This window comes from Acanthaster planci, linkage group LG11 (assembly GCF_054643075.1).
Source record: "Acanthaster planci isolate LZ-2023a linkage group LG11, COTS_SCS, whole genome shotgun sequence".
NCBI lineage: Eukaryota > Metazoa > Echinodermata > Asteroidea > Valvatida > Acanthasteridae > Acanthaster > Acanthaster planci.
Window position 1 is genome coordinate 16,062,440 of NC_141787.1, and position 18,998 is coordinate 16,081,437.

General features: G+C 40.9%; 1 protein-coding gene across 3 annotated transcripts in view; it reads left to right on the top strand.

Moving 5' to 3' along the window:
* Positions 1 to 18,902, top strand: part of tgfbr3 (transforming growth factor beta receptor 3) — a 42,464-nt gene extending 23,562 nt beyond the window's left edge. For all 3 annotated transcript variants that reach the window (XM_087143445.1, XM_022229427.2, XM_022229430.2), the window contains 6 exons: positions 4,038 to 4,249; positions 8,626 to 8,803; positions 9,497 to 9,653; positions 10,269 to 10,310; positions 10,677 to 10,778; positions 11,322 to 18,902. In XM_087143445.1, coding sequence (XP_086999571.1) covers positions 4,038 to 4,249; positions 8,626 to 8,803; positions 9,497 to 9,653; positions 10,269 to 10,310; positions 10,677 to 10,778; positions 11,322 to 11,566 — 936 coding nt within the window. In that variant the 3' untranslated portion in view covers positions 11,567 to 18,902. The remainder of the gene's footprint in view (positions 1 to 4,037; positions 4,250 to 8,625; positions 8,804 to 9,496; positions 9,654 to 10,268; positions 10,311 to 10,676; positions 10,779 to 11,321) is intronic.
* The last annotated feature ends 96 nt before the right edge of the window (positions 18,903 to 18,998 follow it).

Here is an 18,998-nt window from a genome sequence, read left to right on the forward strand (position 1 = left end):
TATTTGAGTCATTTTGCCCACGTCACATTTCTCGTATTTTCATGCTGCAACTTCTGAAAGAATAATACTTACCGCGGAATGTGTTCCATTTCAGCCCCATTTCTCCAGGATACGGGTAATACTCACTGTTTAAGTTAGACATCAGTCCATTTCTGATCCACCACGCCCCCTTGAAATGAGCCACAAGGGCAGTTCCTTCCCACGATACTTCGTATGTTGTAAAATGCTCATCTTTGTGAAGAACAAGGGCATTACCAGCAGTACTGTTGTTATCATAATAGGCATAATGCAGACTGAACAAGTTTTCCTCACTTGAAATCTTGAAATCCTTGTACTTGGCCCAGGCTTCGACCCCATCCCAAGCTAGTATGTCAACACGCAGGTCCCACTTGTATTGTGATGAACGGTTGAGGATCAAACTGACCAAGTTGTTGCCTAGCCAAAATTCGCCTGACAGATCACCAAAGCCAGACCTGTACTCGCTCCACGTGCGGTGGAAGTTCTCACTGCCATTTTGTCGTCTCTGAAAGACAATCCATCCTCCTTTGTCAGTTTCCATGTCACAGTAGACTTCCAGACCAGGGCTTATCCCGGCTGGGTGGATGGTGTAGACACCGCTGTTATGGTTACCTGCCTCCAAGAGCTGCTTACAACTTCCGGCGGGTGCGGTGGATTTTTTCACAGATGCTGAGGTATTTTGGGAAAGTGCTGGGGAATTGTCATCAGACATCGAAAATTGATGTGTATTCTTATCTTTGTCAAAGTACACATTCCCTTGTTTTTCGAGGAATCTTTCAGGATACTGTAATCTTGAGGAGTTGTTAAGTGTGCACAGTTTGTCCAGTTTGTTGAAGTTGATGGACCTGCAGTTCTTATCCATCATACACTCCTTTCCACAAATGGTTTGGGAGGGAACTGTTTGTTTCATGTAATCACAGTTTTCTAAGGCTCGATTTGCTGCGCCGTATAATGTTTGACTTTGCTGACTGCACTGTCCAACACCAGAAGCAGGAACAGCAGTGCAAAAGAATGTTGCCACGAGGACAAAAAGCAATACTTCAAAATCCGAGAAATAGCAAGCCATCTTGGATGCAAATTTAAATCAACTAAAACACCTATCCAGGATATCTGCAAAGCATCCACTGCTTTTGTCTTTCTAGATTTGGTTTCTGTGGTTTCCAAATTGGCTGTACAGAAAAAGAAATGCCTGGAGCCTGCTGAAAACCCCCTTGCATGGAGTGAGGCTGTTATTTCCTTTCAGCTGGAAATCACTTCAGTTGCCGATCATCAGCAGCGTAGTGAAACAAGATTGCCAGAAATACAAGACAGCACTCTCCAGAAGTGTGATTGGCTGTCCCTCAGTGGCCGGCTCTGAGCAGAAATTGTAATTGGTGCTTTGCAATTAGCTTTTGGTTGAGAGATTTGGGTCGTAATTTATCTTCATTACTTCCACACCAATTCTTCCTTTTTGTCAATTTTATGACACAATTACAGTGCTTGTCACAGTCATTGTGACTGATGTCAAGTTATTGATTGTTGCCTCAAAGTAAGGCCAGCGAAGTTGTTGAAATGCTTGTCAATAGTCGGTGGTCAAGCATGGATCCATGCACACATTACCTACATGTACATGTATATTAGGGGCCATTCATAATTTTTGATAATATTTAATTTCAATTTTTTTCATGATTGGGTGGGTGGATCAAGGTAAACAACTGAAAATTGAAATTCATTTTGCATTGAAAAAAGAAAGAAAAGAGATCGACTTTAGTGAACTACATGTGCCACGCCAGCATTCTGCATTCTTTTGCAATTTCGTTCTGAGTTACGGATAGACTGACCTGTGTATCGTGTATGGTGTGAAACTCCATGGGTGAAGGTGGGTTTTCTTAAAACTTGTCGGCTGCATCCAAATCTGTTATCTAGAACTGCCTATAGGTCTAGGTCTTCACTCTGTTGGAATACCTTGAGAAGTCCATACAACAGACCTTGCCGTAGCTGTGGAAACCCTTATTTTGAGCATTATCCGAGAATGCTAAAACCAATGTAATCATGTAAAACCAATACACAGGTATCTGCACCGTACAGCATAATCTGACGGCAAACACATGTACATGTACGATGTCATCTAAAATTGGATGAATTTTTCAATATATGTTTGAGTAGATAAGGCAACCCATTTCAGGTAATGCGCCGCTGTGTAAAATCACGTCAGTATTTTACATTTTTCTATCTGGGACTTCAGAGTGAAGCAAAACGAGAGCGTTGTGACAAAAAATAAATGTGCATTGTACACAATCAATGGAATAACAGCCACGGATGCGGAAAAAGGAGCTTTTATACCGAGAGCATTATACCAGGATGTGCTGTAATAAGAATTTGTACATGCTGCGTGGCATTCAACATATTCACTACGATGCATGCTATATAACATTGAATGAACAAAACCAGTTTTTTTAAATTGAAAATGGGGATGGGTGAGTCAGAACGATTTAAAAAAAATCTAATTTAAAAGCATCAAAAATTTTGAATGGTCCTTTAATCAAGCATGAATCCAACACACATTACCTACGTGTAAAATTACCTACATGTACATGTAACTTCTGTGATATCAAGAACGATTGAAACAATTTGTAAATCTTCAATCTGATATTTTTATGACTTAACATAATACCAGAACATGTATGTTAGCATTACCCTACTTAACACAGGAAATAATTGCATGGGCCACTTTGGAACTGGTCTGATAAATAGAATTCTTACTTCAAAAAGGTATTTACAGTTAATTAATTCAGCAGCATTTTTTATCCTTTTATAAATGTAAAGTGTTGAGAATTACATATTTGTTCCAACTACATGTAAGGACCTTAATGCATCAACTTACATGTAGTTATTCCAAACTCAAAAAATTTAGGCTTATCTGCTCATTGTTTATATAAAAATCGACCAAAAAATATAAATATTCATCACCACTTCACGAGACAGTTTTTAGACTTCCACTTCGCTTTGGACTTTTTGGGGTCAAACTTACCAAGACAGTGGTTACTTTTAATTTCCATTTTAAGTGCAATGGGGGACATCCAAGGAAATCTTCCTCTCTCTTACTTTTACTGAGCCGCATGGTCATTTCTACTGGCCAACTTCTTCCCAGGAAAAATTACTGAGACACTTTTCCTGAGACCAAAAGTCCAGTGCAGACAATGTGAGTAAAAGCATGTGAAAGTGGCCGATGGAGTGTACATCCGGCCCTAGCACAACGGCATGCTGCATACAGGGAAACTACGCATGTGCGTTGCACGTTTCATCGCGGTATGGCCTGTGGCGAATACTTCCTGTTAATTTTTTTCCTCTTTTGGTGACAATCATAATAGAAATTGTTATTGACACTGTTGGAAGATCAGCTGGTGTTAAGAGTGCACCATTTAGAGATGATAATGAGGTCAGAAACGTTGTGTCTAAGTACGAAAATAAATGCAGAAAGGTCACGTAAAATGCCCTCATTGCATTGCCAGCTTGGTAAAATTTTCCAGTGTCGGAAGTCCAAGTGTGGACAGTGGTCACATTTGACCATTTTTTTATTTGACCATCGACTCGGTAAAACCGACCGAAAAAAGTCCAGTGTGAACACGGCTTGAAGGCCATTAACCATGGAAATTCATTAGACTCTTATTCCTTGAAAGTACTGGCAGTTAATTCCTATTTAAACACAAATAAGAAAAAATTACTTGTTACATAATTACTTGTAAATTAGTCTGGCATTAATGGAGTTTTACTGGTAATGTTTATGTCCCTTGTAAGAATTGTTATGTTTATATTTTTAAATGTGTGTCATGGGTTCTTGTTATACAGCCCAAATCTTTCAAAATCTTCCATATGTACTCACACAGGGAGATTTTGGGGGATTAAGAAGTTAGAAGTAGGGTTAACCCATGTAGAATTAAACCCATGAGTATTTCCAACCAGAAAGAAAAACTATTGAACCTTTTTCAGAATCGGGGGTAAGATGCATTTTTGAATTGATTATTTCACCTGATTTTCAGCCCAAGATCACCATCTCCTTGGAGATGTACACATCCAACAACTTCACTGTAAAGCAGACGAATTTTCCTCAGAGCCTGCATGAAGGGGATCGAGTTTACTTTGAAGTTGGTCTCTTGGAGAGTCTGCAACTCGGTATCGTTCCCAGCCAGTGTTGGCTGTCACCTGCTGCCAATACGTTGACGGACAGTGTACATTATCTAATATACAAGGGGTGAGTCCGACAGTTGAACCAAATTTTTGCACAACTTTTTTCTCAGTGGCTCTCTTTCCCATACCAGTAGTTGAATGAGTGAGTCTCTTGGAGAGTCTGCAACTCAGTATCATTCCCAGTAGTTGAATGAGTGAGTCTCTTGGAGAGTCTGCAATTCAGTATCATTCCCAGTAGTTGAGTGAGTGAGTCTCTTGGAGAGTCTGCAACTCAGTATCATTCCCAGTAGTTGAATGAGTGAGTCTCTTGGAGAGTCTGCAATTCAGTATCGTCCCCAGTAGGTGAATGAGTCTCTTGGAGAGTCTGCAACTCAGTATCATTCCCAGTAGTTGAGTGAGTCTCTTGGAGAGTCTGCAATTCAGTATCATTCCCAGTAGTTGAGTGAGTGAGTCTCTTGGAGAGTCTGCAATTCAGTATCATTCCCAGTAGTTGAGTGAGTGAGTCTCTTGGAGAGTCTGCAATTCAGTATTGTTTCCCAGTAGTTGAGTGAATGAGTCTCTTGGAGAGTCTGCAACTCAGTATCGTTTCCCAGTAGTTGAATGAGTGAGTCTCTTGGAGAGTCTGCAATTCAGTATTGTCCCCAGTAGGTGAATGAGTCTCTTGGAGAGTCTGCAACTCAGTATCATTCCCAGTAGTTGAATGAGTGAGTCTCTTGGAGAGTCTGCAATTCAGTATCATTCCCAGTAGTTGAGTGAGTGAGTCTCTTGGAGAGTCTGCAATTCAGTATCGTCCCCAGTAGGTGAATGAGTCTCTTGGAGAGTCTGCAACTCAGTATCATTCCCAGTAGTTGAATGAGTGAGTCTCTTGGAGAGTCTGCAATTCAGTATCATTCCCAATAGTTGAGTGAGTCTCTTGGAGAGTCTGCAATTCAGTATCATTCCCAGTAGTTGAGTGAGTGAGTCTCTTGGAGAGTCTGCAACTCAGTATCATTCCCAGTAGTTGAATGAGTGAGTCTCTTGGAGAGTCTGCAATTCAGTATCATTCCCAATAGTTGAGTGAGTCTCTTGGAGAGTCTGCAATTCAGTATCATTCCCAGTAGTTGAATGAGTGAGTCTCTTGGAGAGTCTGCAATTCAGTATCATTCCCAGTAGTTGAGTGAGTGAGTCTCTTGGAGAGTCTGCAATTCAGTATCGTTCCCAGTAGTTGAGTGAATGAGTCTCTTGGAGAGTCTGCAACTCAGTATCATTCCCAGTAGTTGAGTGAATGAGTCTCTTGGAGAGTCTGCAATTCAGTATCATTCCCAGTAGTTGAGTGAGTGAGTCTCTTGGAGAGTCTGCAATTCAGTATCATTCCCAGTAGTTGAGTGAGTCTCTTGGAGAGTCTGCAATTCAGTATCATTCCCAGTAGTTGAGTGAGTCTCTTGGAGAGTCTGCAATTCAGTATCATTCCCAGTAGTTGAGTGAGTGAGTCTCTTGGAGAGTCTGCAATTCAGTATCATTCCCAGTAGTTGAGTGAGTGAGTCTCTTGGAGAGTCTGCAATTCAGTATCATTCCCAGTAGTTGAGTGAGTCTCTTGGAGAGTCTGCAATTCAGTATCATTCCCAGTAGTTGAATGAGTTAGTCTCTTGGAGAGTCTGCAATTCAGTATCATTCCCAGTAGTTGAGTGAGTGAGTCTCTTGGAGAGTCTGCAATTCAGTATCATTCCCAGTAGTTGAGTGAGTCTCTTGGAGAGTCTGCAATTCAGTATCATTCCCAGTAGTTGAGTGAGTCTCTTGGAGAGTCTGCAATTCAGTATCATTCCCAGTAGTTGAGTGAGTGAGTCTCTTGGAGAGTCTGCAATTCAGTATCATTCCCAGTAGTTGAGTGAGTGAGTCTCTTGGAGAGTCTGCAATTCAGTATCGTTTCCCAGTAGTTGAGTGAATGAGTCTCTTGGAGAGTCTGCAACTCAGTATCATTCCCAGTAGTTTAGTGAGTGAGTCTCTTGGAGAGTCTGCAATTCAGTATCATTCCCAGTAGTTGAGTGAATGAGTCTCTTGGAGAGTCTGCAATTCAGTATCATTCCCAGTAGTTGAGTGAGTGAGTCTCTTGGAGAGTCTGCAATTCAGTATCGTTCCCAGTAGTTGAGTGAGTGAGTCTCTTGGAGAGTCTGCAACTCAGTATCGTTTCCCAGTAGTTGAGTGAGTGAGTCTCTTGGAGAGTCTGCAACTCAGTATCGTTTCCCAGTAGTTGAGTGAGTGAGTCTCTTGGAGAGTCTGCAATTCAGTATCGTTCCCAGTAGTTGAGTGAGTTCACTTGCTATAAAAAAAAATCTCAGGACCAGGGTCTGCTGCTTAATGGTGAGCAGAAAAGTCATGCTTACTGTAGCGTAAAATTTTGCTAACCATAAGTACTATATCACGGCAGTGCTTGGCGTGCAAAGAGATTTCCATTGTTACCAAGTTAAGCACAGTTTTCTTCCCAGTTACATGGAAGCAAGCCTTTTGCTGAAATTGCTGCCTGTGGTCTCTAAAATAGATGGAGCCTCTGTTAGCAGAAAATCATGTGCTTAGCAGTGTTGTGAAATGTGGCCCATACAGGAGCAATGTACACAACCTGATGTTTTATGCAAATTTCTAGTCCTTACCAGTAACATGCAGCTGGCCCATTGTTGAGCTAAGGATGATGGTGATATGTTCTCAAGTTGGATATGTGGCTTAGTAATGTGGGTTTGGTAGCTCCCAATTGCAGGGTCTGCGGTTCAAATCCTTGCAGGTGATAACATGTTACGACCTTGGGCAAGTCACTTAACCTCTACGTATGTCTTTCCGCCCACTTCTTCTGAGAATGGATACAGTTATTGCTTGGCCATTTTTGCCTGTAATTGCAGCATCAGGCTAGTACCTAATCTTTCCAGGGAGCTGAGATTGTTTGAGGAGTGTTCAGATGCTGTAAGCCCAGTGAGCAGAGATAATTATGATATACAGTAAAATCTTGATAAGTCGAAGCCCGTTAAGTCGAAACTCCGTTAAACTCGACGTTTTTCTGTATTCCCAACAAAAGAATAGGCCTTTATGTGCAATAAACTATCCGTAACTCGAAACGTCAATACCACTGAAGCCGCTTATCTCAAAGTTTTGGTAGGCCAATTAAAACAAAAAACTGAAGAATGATGAATAAAAAGTGATGAAAGAACGCTTGCCTTCATTATGAGTCATTACTGTCACGTGCACGGCTTTTTCTCTGATGAGCCGAGCATGTTCACACGGGCTGCCATTGTCACGTCGACAAGCCCTGGGTGGGCATCAACCACAACCATAAAGGCCGTGTCTGAAACGGGCTTCCAGAGCTACGGCTAGGTCTATTGTCTGGGTGTCTCTATGCATTTCCAATGGAGTGAATACCAAGACCTAGCTCTAGACAAGAGATTTGGATGCAGCTCAGGCACGAATGATGTGCCCTCAAGCGCTCTGTACATGTATCACGTGACCCAGCACGGAAACCCTGACCAACTGGCCCGCACGCTGCGTTATGCGGTAACAGCCTGATCAAGCAAAGCAAATGAATGAATTCTCAAGACGTTGACACAGGTACCGGTATTTAACTTCATTGGTTTATTGTTTATTAATGTACCACATAAAAACATGTTCAATGATGATGTTTGAGGAAATCTTGCACAGTAAGGATAGCTTAAAATCCACTTTGTGTTCGACTCAGCTTGCAGGCCAACTGCCGTAAGCCAGTAAGGTTGCATGTGCACTGAAGCGAGTAACCTTCGATAACTCAAATGTCGGATAACTCAAACTTTTCATCCATTCCCCTGAGCTTCGACTTATTGAGATTTTACTGTACATTAGTGCTTTTGAATGACATATATATTGTTACCATTGCCTTATAAAAACTCTGATATCGTATTATTTTGCAACACAACATGTAATCAGCGATAGACTCATTCATTTTTTTGGCACATGGTTGTGCAGGTGTCTCTTTGTATGCTCGATCATTTAGTCAGATTTGTACTATCCAGTTTAGATGTGATCTATAAATTGACACTAAAAAGAGATTGAAGTGAACAATGAAGCCCTACCTTAGTGCTCTCCAGGTCTCAAATTTATCGCAACTCCCTGGGGAGTATGAAATTATTGTATTAAAACAGTGTTGGGGGTTTGCATGGCTGCCATCTTGCAGGCCAGTGCTTCTGTTCCACAGGGTATGCACAAAGGAGGTTACCCTGTGGAACAAAAGAACTGCCCTGCAAGATGGCTACCACGTAAAGCCTCTATAGTGGAATATCCTCTTTACTCTAAATTAAGGCACACGTACATGTATCAACATCATCCTGTGCTCGTTTTTTCATTATGAAGTTTAATGGAAGTTACAGTGAGATCTGCGTAGCTTACTTTTAACGCTGAAGGTTGAAATGGTGATGTTTTATCTCATTTTGTGGGTTTACGTTCTTACAGTTGTGCCAAAGATGAGTCGTTGATATTCCACCAGGATGTGTCCTCCACCAGTCAGTCCAGGCGATTCAGCTTTGTGGTGCCTTACCTGCAATGGAACTCGGAAGCCAGGACCTACATCCATTGTGAACTGGGGGTGTGTTTCAAGGATGGAGTAGGTAGCAGGAGGGGAATACCACCGGTAAGACAGGAGGCAGAAAAGGGGGCCACACCCACACCACACCCACACCACACCCTAGCCACGCCCATTCACACCTACATATGTACATGTAACTGTCGTCAGCTTAGAGAATGCAGTGTTTAACCGTATACAAATATATGGTTTATCAAGAGTGGGGATGGTTGATTTTAGCATCCTTATGTGTTCATAGGTGAGGCTTACAGGTTTAAACCCTGAATGTTCACTGAGCCGTGAAATATAGTGTGTTGTAAGTTGTGAGATCGCAGTGAGAAACATTGTACACATGTTCTACAAATGACTCTCAGCCAGCAAGGCAGAGCCCAGGTTGATGAGTCTTGCCCAGACAGTACTGGTTTAAATGACACCAGGACTATACATGACGGGCAGTGGCTTCGTAACTGCTCTCAATGGACGTGCTTGGTTTGGTTTATTACAGCAGGTTAATAAATATGCAACATGTGACGTTCACAATCACTACACATGGAGCGTTTCTGTATTTGAAAAGTCAGCCAATATATCTGGCCTTTTTTTTTTTTCAAAGTTGAGCTTTCAGTTGTTGAGTGTCTCACACTTGCACCGAAAGCATATCGCCTTTCTCGCTTTCAACTCTTGGATTATGGACATTGGAGTGAGTTAATTAAGTGTTGCACCTGTGCCCTACCTTGTTTTCTCTCCTTTGTTTCTGTGATACAGTGTGATCATATCATGAATCCACAAACGGGTTGCCTTGACATCAACAAGGTGACCGGTCAAGTACCCAACTTTCCCACTCAGAATTTGTACCTTGGACCGTACAACTTTAGATCCAACATAGTTGATTTCCTCTACAGTAGAGCAAATTTAAAACCAGGTAAGCTACAAGTACACTTGAAATACCTCTTGAAAAGACAAACTTGGCCTCCAGCCTCGTTTGACTAGAGCAACACTGTTCAAGACTTTAGGCTGAGGTAGGGTAGAACTGAAGGAACCCAGAGACTTGGTTTAATTTCCATCTCATCCTTTTTCATTCAAACAGGGTGGTAGTTGCTCATCCAACCAGAGTTAATAGCGATTACTGATTCGAACTGTCACCAGTCTGATACCAGTTTTCTTTCACCGTCACCCTTGCTTCCCCCATAAGATAATTCTGATCCATAATTTGAAGGCCTCATCCATAATCATATTACTCCCTTTGGTGGGGCACTTGGCATCTCCGGGGGGGGGGATAAAGGACCTCAAGATCTCTTATTTGATTGTTTATCCAGGGGAAGGAAAAATCATTTACCTGGGCTTATTTTTGAGATAAGCCTGTAACAACTTATTGTATACTTACTAGCATTTTTCATTTTACTCCCTGTTTAACAGAGACGTTTTCCGTCCAAAGTGCACATAAACGTTGAATTGCATTTCTGTATCTATTTCATTTTTAATCCACCTTCATATGTCTTTGTCAAATTCTTAATATGTGTGAACATGTTACTTTCAGAACCTGAAGTGGCCAAGGATGATGAAAACAAAGATTGTGAAGGTAGATGTGCTTGATTTCTGAAACATTAAACTATTAAAAAAACAACATAAGTGCACACTTCATGAACAGAAAGAAAACAGGCCATTGATGGCAGTCTGTTAAAAGAGGAATACCAGAGAGAGTAGAGATTGGATTTTTATGTTGCCGAAGTTTCAGAGTTGCTGTGAGTTTTGTGGATTTTAACTGAGGGGACTCGGCTCTAATCTGAAGCTAAAAGCCAGTGACCGAAAAAACTGAGATTTGAAAATTCCTGACTACTTCTAGTAGTCCAAGTACCTGTCCTGAATACTGGTAAACCACGCAAGACACCCTACCGTTTGCTGATGTTAACTGTGATGCATGTGGGGTCTTGTTCCCTGTCTCCAGGTGAAGGACTAGGCACAGGCCCAGCTGCAGCCATAGCCATCGCCTCCTTTGTCATGGGGATGGTGTTGATGGGAGCTCTGTGGTTCATACACATACACACTGGTAAGGCTGTTGAAAAATGCACACTGGCTGTGGCAAGAAGTTGAGGGATTTATTCAGTGAACGAGAAATTGCATCATGGGATCATCATGGGATCATTTCTTGGACAGCCGGGATTTGTTCTCACCACGATCATTACCCCGTAAGGCAATATCTGTCCAAGCTTGCCTAGCAGGGATTTGAACCAATGCCCTCGCAGTTATCAGTCTAGATCTCCATCTTTGAGTAAGCCAATATTGCTGGCAGCAGTGTTACTGAGGAGTCCATCCACAAATCATCCAGTCTTTAAGCCTAGCCCCAAGACACTCAGATGAGGTGTGACCTAAGCATTCCTTTGTCACTGTTCACAGTGTGACTTATGACTAGTCCTATGAAAGAACTGGTGACTGGACTTGTTTAGAGACCTTGGATGGACTCGACTAAACCTAAAAAAAGGCAGTTCCACTGTCAAGTGTAAGCTTTGTAATCGAAAACTTGAAAGTTATAGATGGCCGACAAAGTGAAGTTTGAACAGTGATTATGGTAAGCTGATTTTCTTGTCATTAGGTCCGCACACTGGTCCACCTCCTTCAGCCTCCCCCTGCACGGCCAGCACTGCCAGCTCCCCTTCAGCCAACGGTCAGCTACTGAATGGCCACGTGCCCAATGGGGCAATCCCCAATGGTGCCGTGCCAAACGGCGCCATCCCCAATGGTCATGTCCCCAGCGGCTTCATGCCCAGCAGGCTGAACCCCAACGGCATCCCGCTACAGGGGATGCGACACGTGGAGACCACACCAGAGAACGTATGAAACAAAGGAGGGGTGGGGGTGTGGTCTGAGTGGGGAGAGGGAGGTGAACGTTAGATACAAGTGTCACCACCCCCTTGGAAGCTGTAAATTGACACCTATCGGCAGCATGCCTGATTCTGTCGTCATATTATAGACCAAGCAGACAAAAACAGCCTGTGGTTATTTTTCTTGGTATTCCCCCCATCTTGAAACCATCAGTGCCCTCTGAAAGTCCCTCGCCGCAGGCATCTACATTTCTTAGCGGGTTCACATGTAGTCGACATTTGAAGTTGATATTTTCTACCTCCTGACATTTGGCAGGGTTCCTGTGGTATGGATTTGTCCTGTCATCGAAAGTGATGGAACTAGAGTCCTAGAATATTTCCGTGGACCGTATGCTAAGTAGCGCTGTAGTCAAGACCATCACAAGGCCATTTGCAAGACCAGACACGAGACCATGCTCAAGACCGTTCCCAAGACAAGTCACAAGTAACAAGGGGAAGCATGATAAAGGACTGCCTTTGTTGCAGTTCATTTGAATAGCTTGTGGCTTGAATTCAGACTTGAGGTTTTGTGTTGGTCATGTGGGGTCTTGAGAGGTCTTGACTACAACACAGAGACTAAGATTGCAGCTTCCACATGCCTGCTGTACCTGCTCCTAATCATGATCAAAAGGTCATGTAGAAAAAAAAAATTGGGGGAAATCAAAAAATTTGATTGAATTGATTTGAAATAAAAAAAATCATGATTTTTGGTTTTGTTTTCTTTCTTCCATGGGAACCCTGAAAATAATGCTGTTAGGAAGTAGTGTATGCATCATTGCTTTTTTTGTATATAGAAATATAACGCAAACTTAAGGTGGTCAGCACAATCTAGGTAGTAGTGTTGGTTTTCATTATTAAAACATCATGGCTGTCTGTGGAATTTTTAGACTGGTACTTGTGTGCAGTCTCATTGGTTTGTATCTGTAATACTGTGAGGAACAAGATCCAACATGTCCACCACACCTCAGAGAGGTCAATACTTGGTGGCAGTATTATTTTGACTCAGGATGCTTCGTTCTCTTCAAGACACTTAATGTGGCACCTTCAAGTGTTATGGCACAATTTCAAAGAAGCACAAAATATCTGTTTTGTTCAGAAATTATCTTTGTAATTTAGCCACCTCCCGAAGCACTAAAAACCTTGAATCAAATTATGTATACATATTTAGCAGCTGTATTTAAGTAATTCAAAAATAATCTTTTTTTTCTTATTTTGTCTCAAGCTTTTTCTCCATCTTACCCAACATCCACTATTTTTTTTTTCAAGATCTATATGATTTCTGTTGTTTTTGTTCTGTTTGTGAAAAAAAAAGCCAGGAGAAATTCCTTGATTTTTTTCTTAGCTAAAAAGACGAAATACAAATGGCAGCTGAGTTTGTAAAGAACCCCCCATGATGAATAGATGTTACGAGTTCTAGGAATTTTTAAGTATATTTTCAATTACAAAAGTGAAGAAGAATTTAGTTTGACTGTAGGAGCAACCGGGCAGGAAGAGATTCATGTATTGTTGGGAAAAATATCAAGGAAAAAAATTCAGAAAAAAAAAACGAGTTGCGCTTACCCCAAGACCAACTTCAGAGAAAACCCCAAGTCTAGATTGTTTTCTGAACTACACAAGCACTTTTATTCTCTCCCTGCTTGTCAGGCTCTCTGAGCCCCTAACCGAGCTTATCACTTCCCACAGCAACTTTTAAAGAAATTGTAACAAAGATCTGACTGATTAAGAAAACTTTAAACTTTTTTCGAACGGCGATGCACGCGTGAAAATGTTGAAAACTACCTGCCTGCTGAGATTTTATACATGTGTCGGTCAAAAAAAGCATGTACAATGGAGCAAAATGTTGTATTGTCAAGCAGCACTGTTTAAAACCAGTTGGTATAAAGAAAACACAATCTCTTCAGGTACAACGAAAAAGATTGAACCACACAGGGATGGACAAAAATCTACCTCACCATATTAAAAACAAAACTTGTAGTCATCTATGAAACCCAACAAATTGAAATATAATCAGTGTATTAAGAAAATGTATCTGTCTGTGAGAGTTTTAACCTCTGTGACCTCATTTTCATGCAATTTATGCCGTCAGTGTACTTGCTAAAATATATTTGGCAAAGGGGGAGAAGAAACAGAAAAAAAACAGCTGTGTGAAAAAATTGTTTGAGAAGTTTGAGAAAAATGCGGCAAAAGCAGGAACATGTGTCATTGGTGTGGTTTACATTTGGCATTGGTGGTACCACATTTCATGCATGCACTCGACCATAATATGGTACATTAGGGAGTGGAATGTTGACTCTGGTTTGTGTTCTGAAGTATATTATGAAGACAAGTTTGGTGGTGGGTCTTTCGGAAGCAGAAATATGACCAAAGTCTTGCGACAAAGTTTTTTCTCTGTACTGTTAGATTTGACCAAGATTGTCTACCTGTTATCATGTTGCTAATATAGTATGGTGTTTTTATCATGCTAGCTGCATTCAAATAAGCTACATGCTTCAAGACAACAGGCATCTTCAAATTGTTTGTGGCAAATCAAAAGTGACATGGCTTGGCAAAAGAAGCAACGATCAAGTGTCTGGCAGCGTGTGTGCATTTTTGGGTGTGATTGTGCGGAACAATTCAATGCAAATATTCCAGTGTTTGTATTGCGCACATGTTTATGGTGTGACATAAGCTTTACAGAGACCGTATGCAATTTTAAACCCCAGGGAACTTGCATTTTTGTTTTGACTGACGTTGATCAAACACCTTTTGATGAGCGCAAAAAGACTTCTCGTAAAAAAAGACCTTGGGTACAAAAAGTAAGCACAGTTTCAGTTCCTGGCAGGATTTGATGGCATACAAGTTGATCGTGATGGATAAAAGCACAAGTTGATTAAAACCTCTTGAAGTTGAATACTATTTCAGCATTACTGAATCTGGGAAAAACTAGGAAGAAGTGATCATGTAAAGAAAATGTAGCTCGTATTTAGTATTAGTAGATTTAAAAGGAAGCAAATCGGGGCAAGGACAGGCTCTTGTTAGAGACCTTGTCCGTTGGATTTGTTTGCATATTGACTTATTCACTGCATGTAAGTTGAACTAGTTTGGCACTGAGCCCAAAGATGTATTACTCTTCCCCTGTTGCTGCAAATGTAAATTGTTCCTGCTGCTGCAAGTAGAAAATTGAAATATTGTCCAAACTTGTCGGTGGAGATTGGACAAATGCCTGTTTAAAAGTGAGGACTTATGTACAATAAAACTGTATATAATGGAGTAATAGCCAGATTATACATAGAAGCCTGTACCACCTTCGTATTTTTGTGTTTAATCGTAATTTCACGAGCCAGATGCGTAAGTAACCACGATATTATTACCAGCGTTCCATTGCCATAGCAACGCATGTTTTTTTATCTGTAAATGTGGAAATGGCCTATCCGTAATCTTCAGATTAAAAATGCATGCTGACAGTCCATACCATTCTGAGCAATGTAACCCTCAGTTTTGTTGGACGCACCTGTACAAAAGCATGACAAATGACAAATTCTAATTTCTGTAAAGTTTGTAGTTTTTACTCAGATTTTTTTTAACTTGCATGTTTTATTTAGGGCAGTGCTTAAAGCGTTGCATACTTCTGTTTTTTAAGACACAAAATGATAAACGACAGTAATTGATGTACTTGTTGGTCGTGGCATTTATGTCCCCAACCGAAGAGAAAACACAAGTCTTAGCCACGTAACGTACAAAAACTGTTCTACTATTGGGTGGACTTTAGCCAAGCTTAAAGGAGTACCTAGGCTAGACAGTGTGAAGGAGTAACAAACTAATGATATATTAATTTCAAAAAGAGGATAGGAAACATAAACATACCATGAATACCACCAGATGAAATTCTCAGGTGTCGTTAGTAAACATGGAGCACTTGGTTCTTTGATATCTTCATTTGAATATTAGAGTAAAACTGAACAAAGGAAATCAAATCATGTTCTACTGAAAAAAGTATGTGTTGTGTGAATTCAATATGAAGCTGAACTCGTTGGATTATCTGTGTGGTTTCTGTTGGGAATTTTGCATCTTATAGGCTGACCTTTGACCCTTGACCTTGCACTGAAGGGTTGGAAGACAAGAGATCCGATGACTGTGAGGCCTGATCAAATCTTTAAAAATGCTGATTGAATTTTAATCCAGTTCTGCATATTAATTGTTTTCTTTTTTCAAGGAGATGTATATATATTTTGCACTTGTAGACACGTAAAACCTCAGTTAAGGACAAGTAAATAAACTAGTAAGTAGGGAACAATGTTACTAACTTAACTGACTATTGCTAAGTGTCTACCATCTTTGAAAATCTCCTGCAACATGATCCCTTCAAGATTCATTCCTGTTCCAAACTGCATGTATTTGAGATCAAACTGAGAACCTGAAACCTTTCACGTCTAGATGAGCTGTCTTGGAGACAGTGTAGGACACGGTGTATAAATCAGAGTGTCAACAAGTTGTATCTGTTTTGTGTGTCCGTTGGGTGTGTCAAGAAAAGACCATAGGTGATTACCTGTGTTGTTAATACGACTGGAGGGAATTTTTATCGGGTAGTATGTGGTATTCAGACAAACAGATGCTGTTTTACTTAAGAGAGGATAGAAAGAAGCCTGCCCCTTTCAAACAATGCTTGTACATTGTATTGTCAGTAAGAAATCGTGAGTTACATCGGTACCATGTTTTCTTGTCCCAAAATGTTGGCATAACTTTCAGTGATTATGGTCAGCTTCAGCATTAACCACTTCCTGCCGGGGACACCGGAATCGGAGACGTATGCTCTATATGTGTGAACGGGGTCTCCGAACTCGTACAAAGGAAACAGGGCCCTGTAACAAAAGACCGTACTCCCAACAAAAGACCAGGCTGCTGGGCATTAGCGGCATTTTTCACTCTCAAAAATGGTGATAATCCAGCCTTGTTTTGAAACCGTATACCAGGTTTTAGGGCATTTAGCACGAGTGGATTACCACCGGGGACAAAAGTGCTCCACCACCGCAGCGATGAGCCACACAGCACCACTGCATGCTAATCTGGCCAAAGAGGTCAGCAGTGCACTGAGCCAGGTTCGTGAACAAAAGAAAGTTACATTAACACCGCACAATCTGGGCTCTGTTTACAAGGCTGCAGGCCTGGCTGAAATACTCGGGCGTCAATGAAGGTCACCTGTCAACTTAGAGTAGTGCCTAAAGATTACTTGGTGCGGCTATAAACGTCCGTTAAATGAAATGATGAATTCTTGAAGAATTTTGAAAACAGAAAAAATGATAATTATGCCGGCCCAGCATCATCAACATTGAAAAATGCCCTGGCATGAAGTGGTTAAAGTTCAATATTATTTTCTGTTTGGTATGGTTATAAGTTTGCTCTGGTCGTGAAGATACTAAATATCTGTTAGTAAATCCCAAATTCAAATCAACTGGCAATTTATACAGTCAAATATTGTGCCTATTTTTAAGACATGGACCCTACTCAACTTTGTTCCCCTTTTTCAGAATTGCAGGTGAGCTGGTCTAGTAGATTGAGCCATTACATAATTAAAACCTTATCATGACAATAACAGCATATAATATGAGGGAAAAACCCAAAACAGTGGTTTAGCCCATGGAACTCCCCCCCACCCACCTCCGAGGAGCGTGGCTACATAGCCAAGGGGGCAGTTGCCCCCTCCCCCCAAAAAAGAGCCTGATTACACCATAGGCTCAAAGACATCAGTTGTCCACTTTTTTCTAATCTAGTGCCGAGAGAATCTGTGACTTTTCTGTGTGATTGCAATAGTCCAAAGTTCAGATCTTTCAAAATCAGTAGTCCCAAGACCTCTTAAGATATCAGTCCTCTTGAAATGCCACAGATAATATGCACATGCATTGTCACTTGATGACTTGGCATATTTTTCATGCATCGCCAAATTAAAACTGTTATTACATGTCTTACATTAATCCAGCTAACCCAAGTGCCATTGGGCATACATGACAGGGGTAAAATTGGAAGAAAATGAAACGTTCATGAAATAATCACCCAAGGGTTTGATCATGCCCTCACAGTAGTGAAGAGTCTGATTGCTCAAAGACACCCCTTAAAATGGCCAATTTCTCGTGTTCTATAATAACCGTTACGCATTAAAATATCATAAAGGTAAGCTCAGGATTTCTGGATTTTTTAAATAGGTTGTTTGAAAAATCCTGAAATTGGAAAAAAAAAACCAAACTCCCCGATATTGGCATGTTGGTAAGGAATAGAACCCACCCCCCCCCAAATAAAAGACCATAAATAATGAAAGCATACAAATGGTGTAATTTGTAATAATTTTTCAGGCCAGACATTGACCATCACTGCCCCCTCTGCACAAGAGTATTTTTCAATAGTAACAACCAATTTTTATCCTTATACAGTACACCTTCCAGGTTTTTTTGCACTTGTATGAATAAAGTCTAGATAAACTGACGCAAGATTAAGTGTGTTTAACAGTAAACAACTCTTTGGGACTTTCTGCTATTTTGGCAACTTCACTGTATTCACAAAATTTCAGGGACACAATGAAAGTACAAAGCTGTGCATTCATTTTCAACTAAAGCTATACACAAGTTATGTGTTATCACTATGCTTGTCCCTTCTGTATTTTAAAACGGTTTCACTCTTTTTTAAAGCTAATTAGTATAGACAAATCGGATGAGATGCCATTCCGGGGGGCCATTTACACTCAAGCAGCTCTCCCAACCTGATCGCACGTGCACACTTTGGCAATTGACTACTGCCTATTGGTCAAGAAGGAATTTCATGAGCACGCACCGCCTGCATTCGAACAGGATGGCCCCGTAGCAATGGCTTCTAATTTTGGTCGTCGGATTTGTCTACATTAGTGAATCATTTTAGTCTTCACGTTAGCTTGGTTTTGTAAAAAAGCTGATTCATTCCCTTTCTTGTTGCTCGTTGTGAGGTTGGGAACCAGACCGTATACCGTAGTTACAGCAACACTGGGGCTAGGCTTGTCTTGTCACACGTTGCATTTTTGCAAGCACAGGTGAAGGGTCTCAGTAAACTCTAGCCTAGCCTAGGAAAAGACACGTGTGTTTGGTATTGTTAAGTAGATGTGACTGTGCTGTGTGTCGACATTTGTACACGTTTTCAGGGAGATAGTTTAGGTGCAAAAATAATGTGGAACTTGTTTCAATTGATCAGTGAAATGTTGGTCTCATCTATTGAATAACAAAACGCACTGAGTTCTATTTGTAGTTTAACTTTTGTATTGAAATGTGATAATTGGCAAGTATTCAAATAAACAGATTTAACTACTAAAAGGTGAAGTATCGTACATTTATGATTCATCTTGTGTATGAACAAGAGCTCTGTAACACGTGGATTGTTATTCTTTGGAAAGTGGATGGCAAATTTTCAAATTT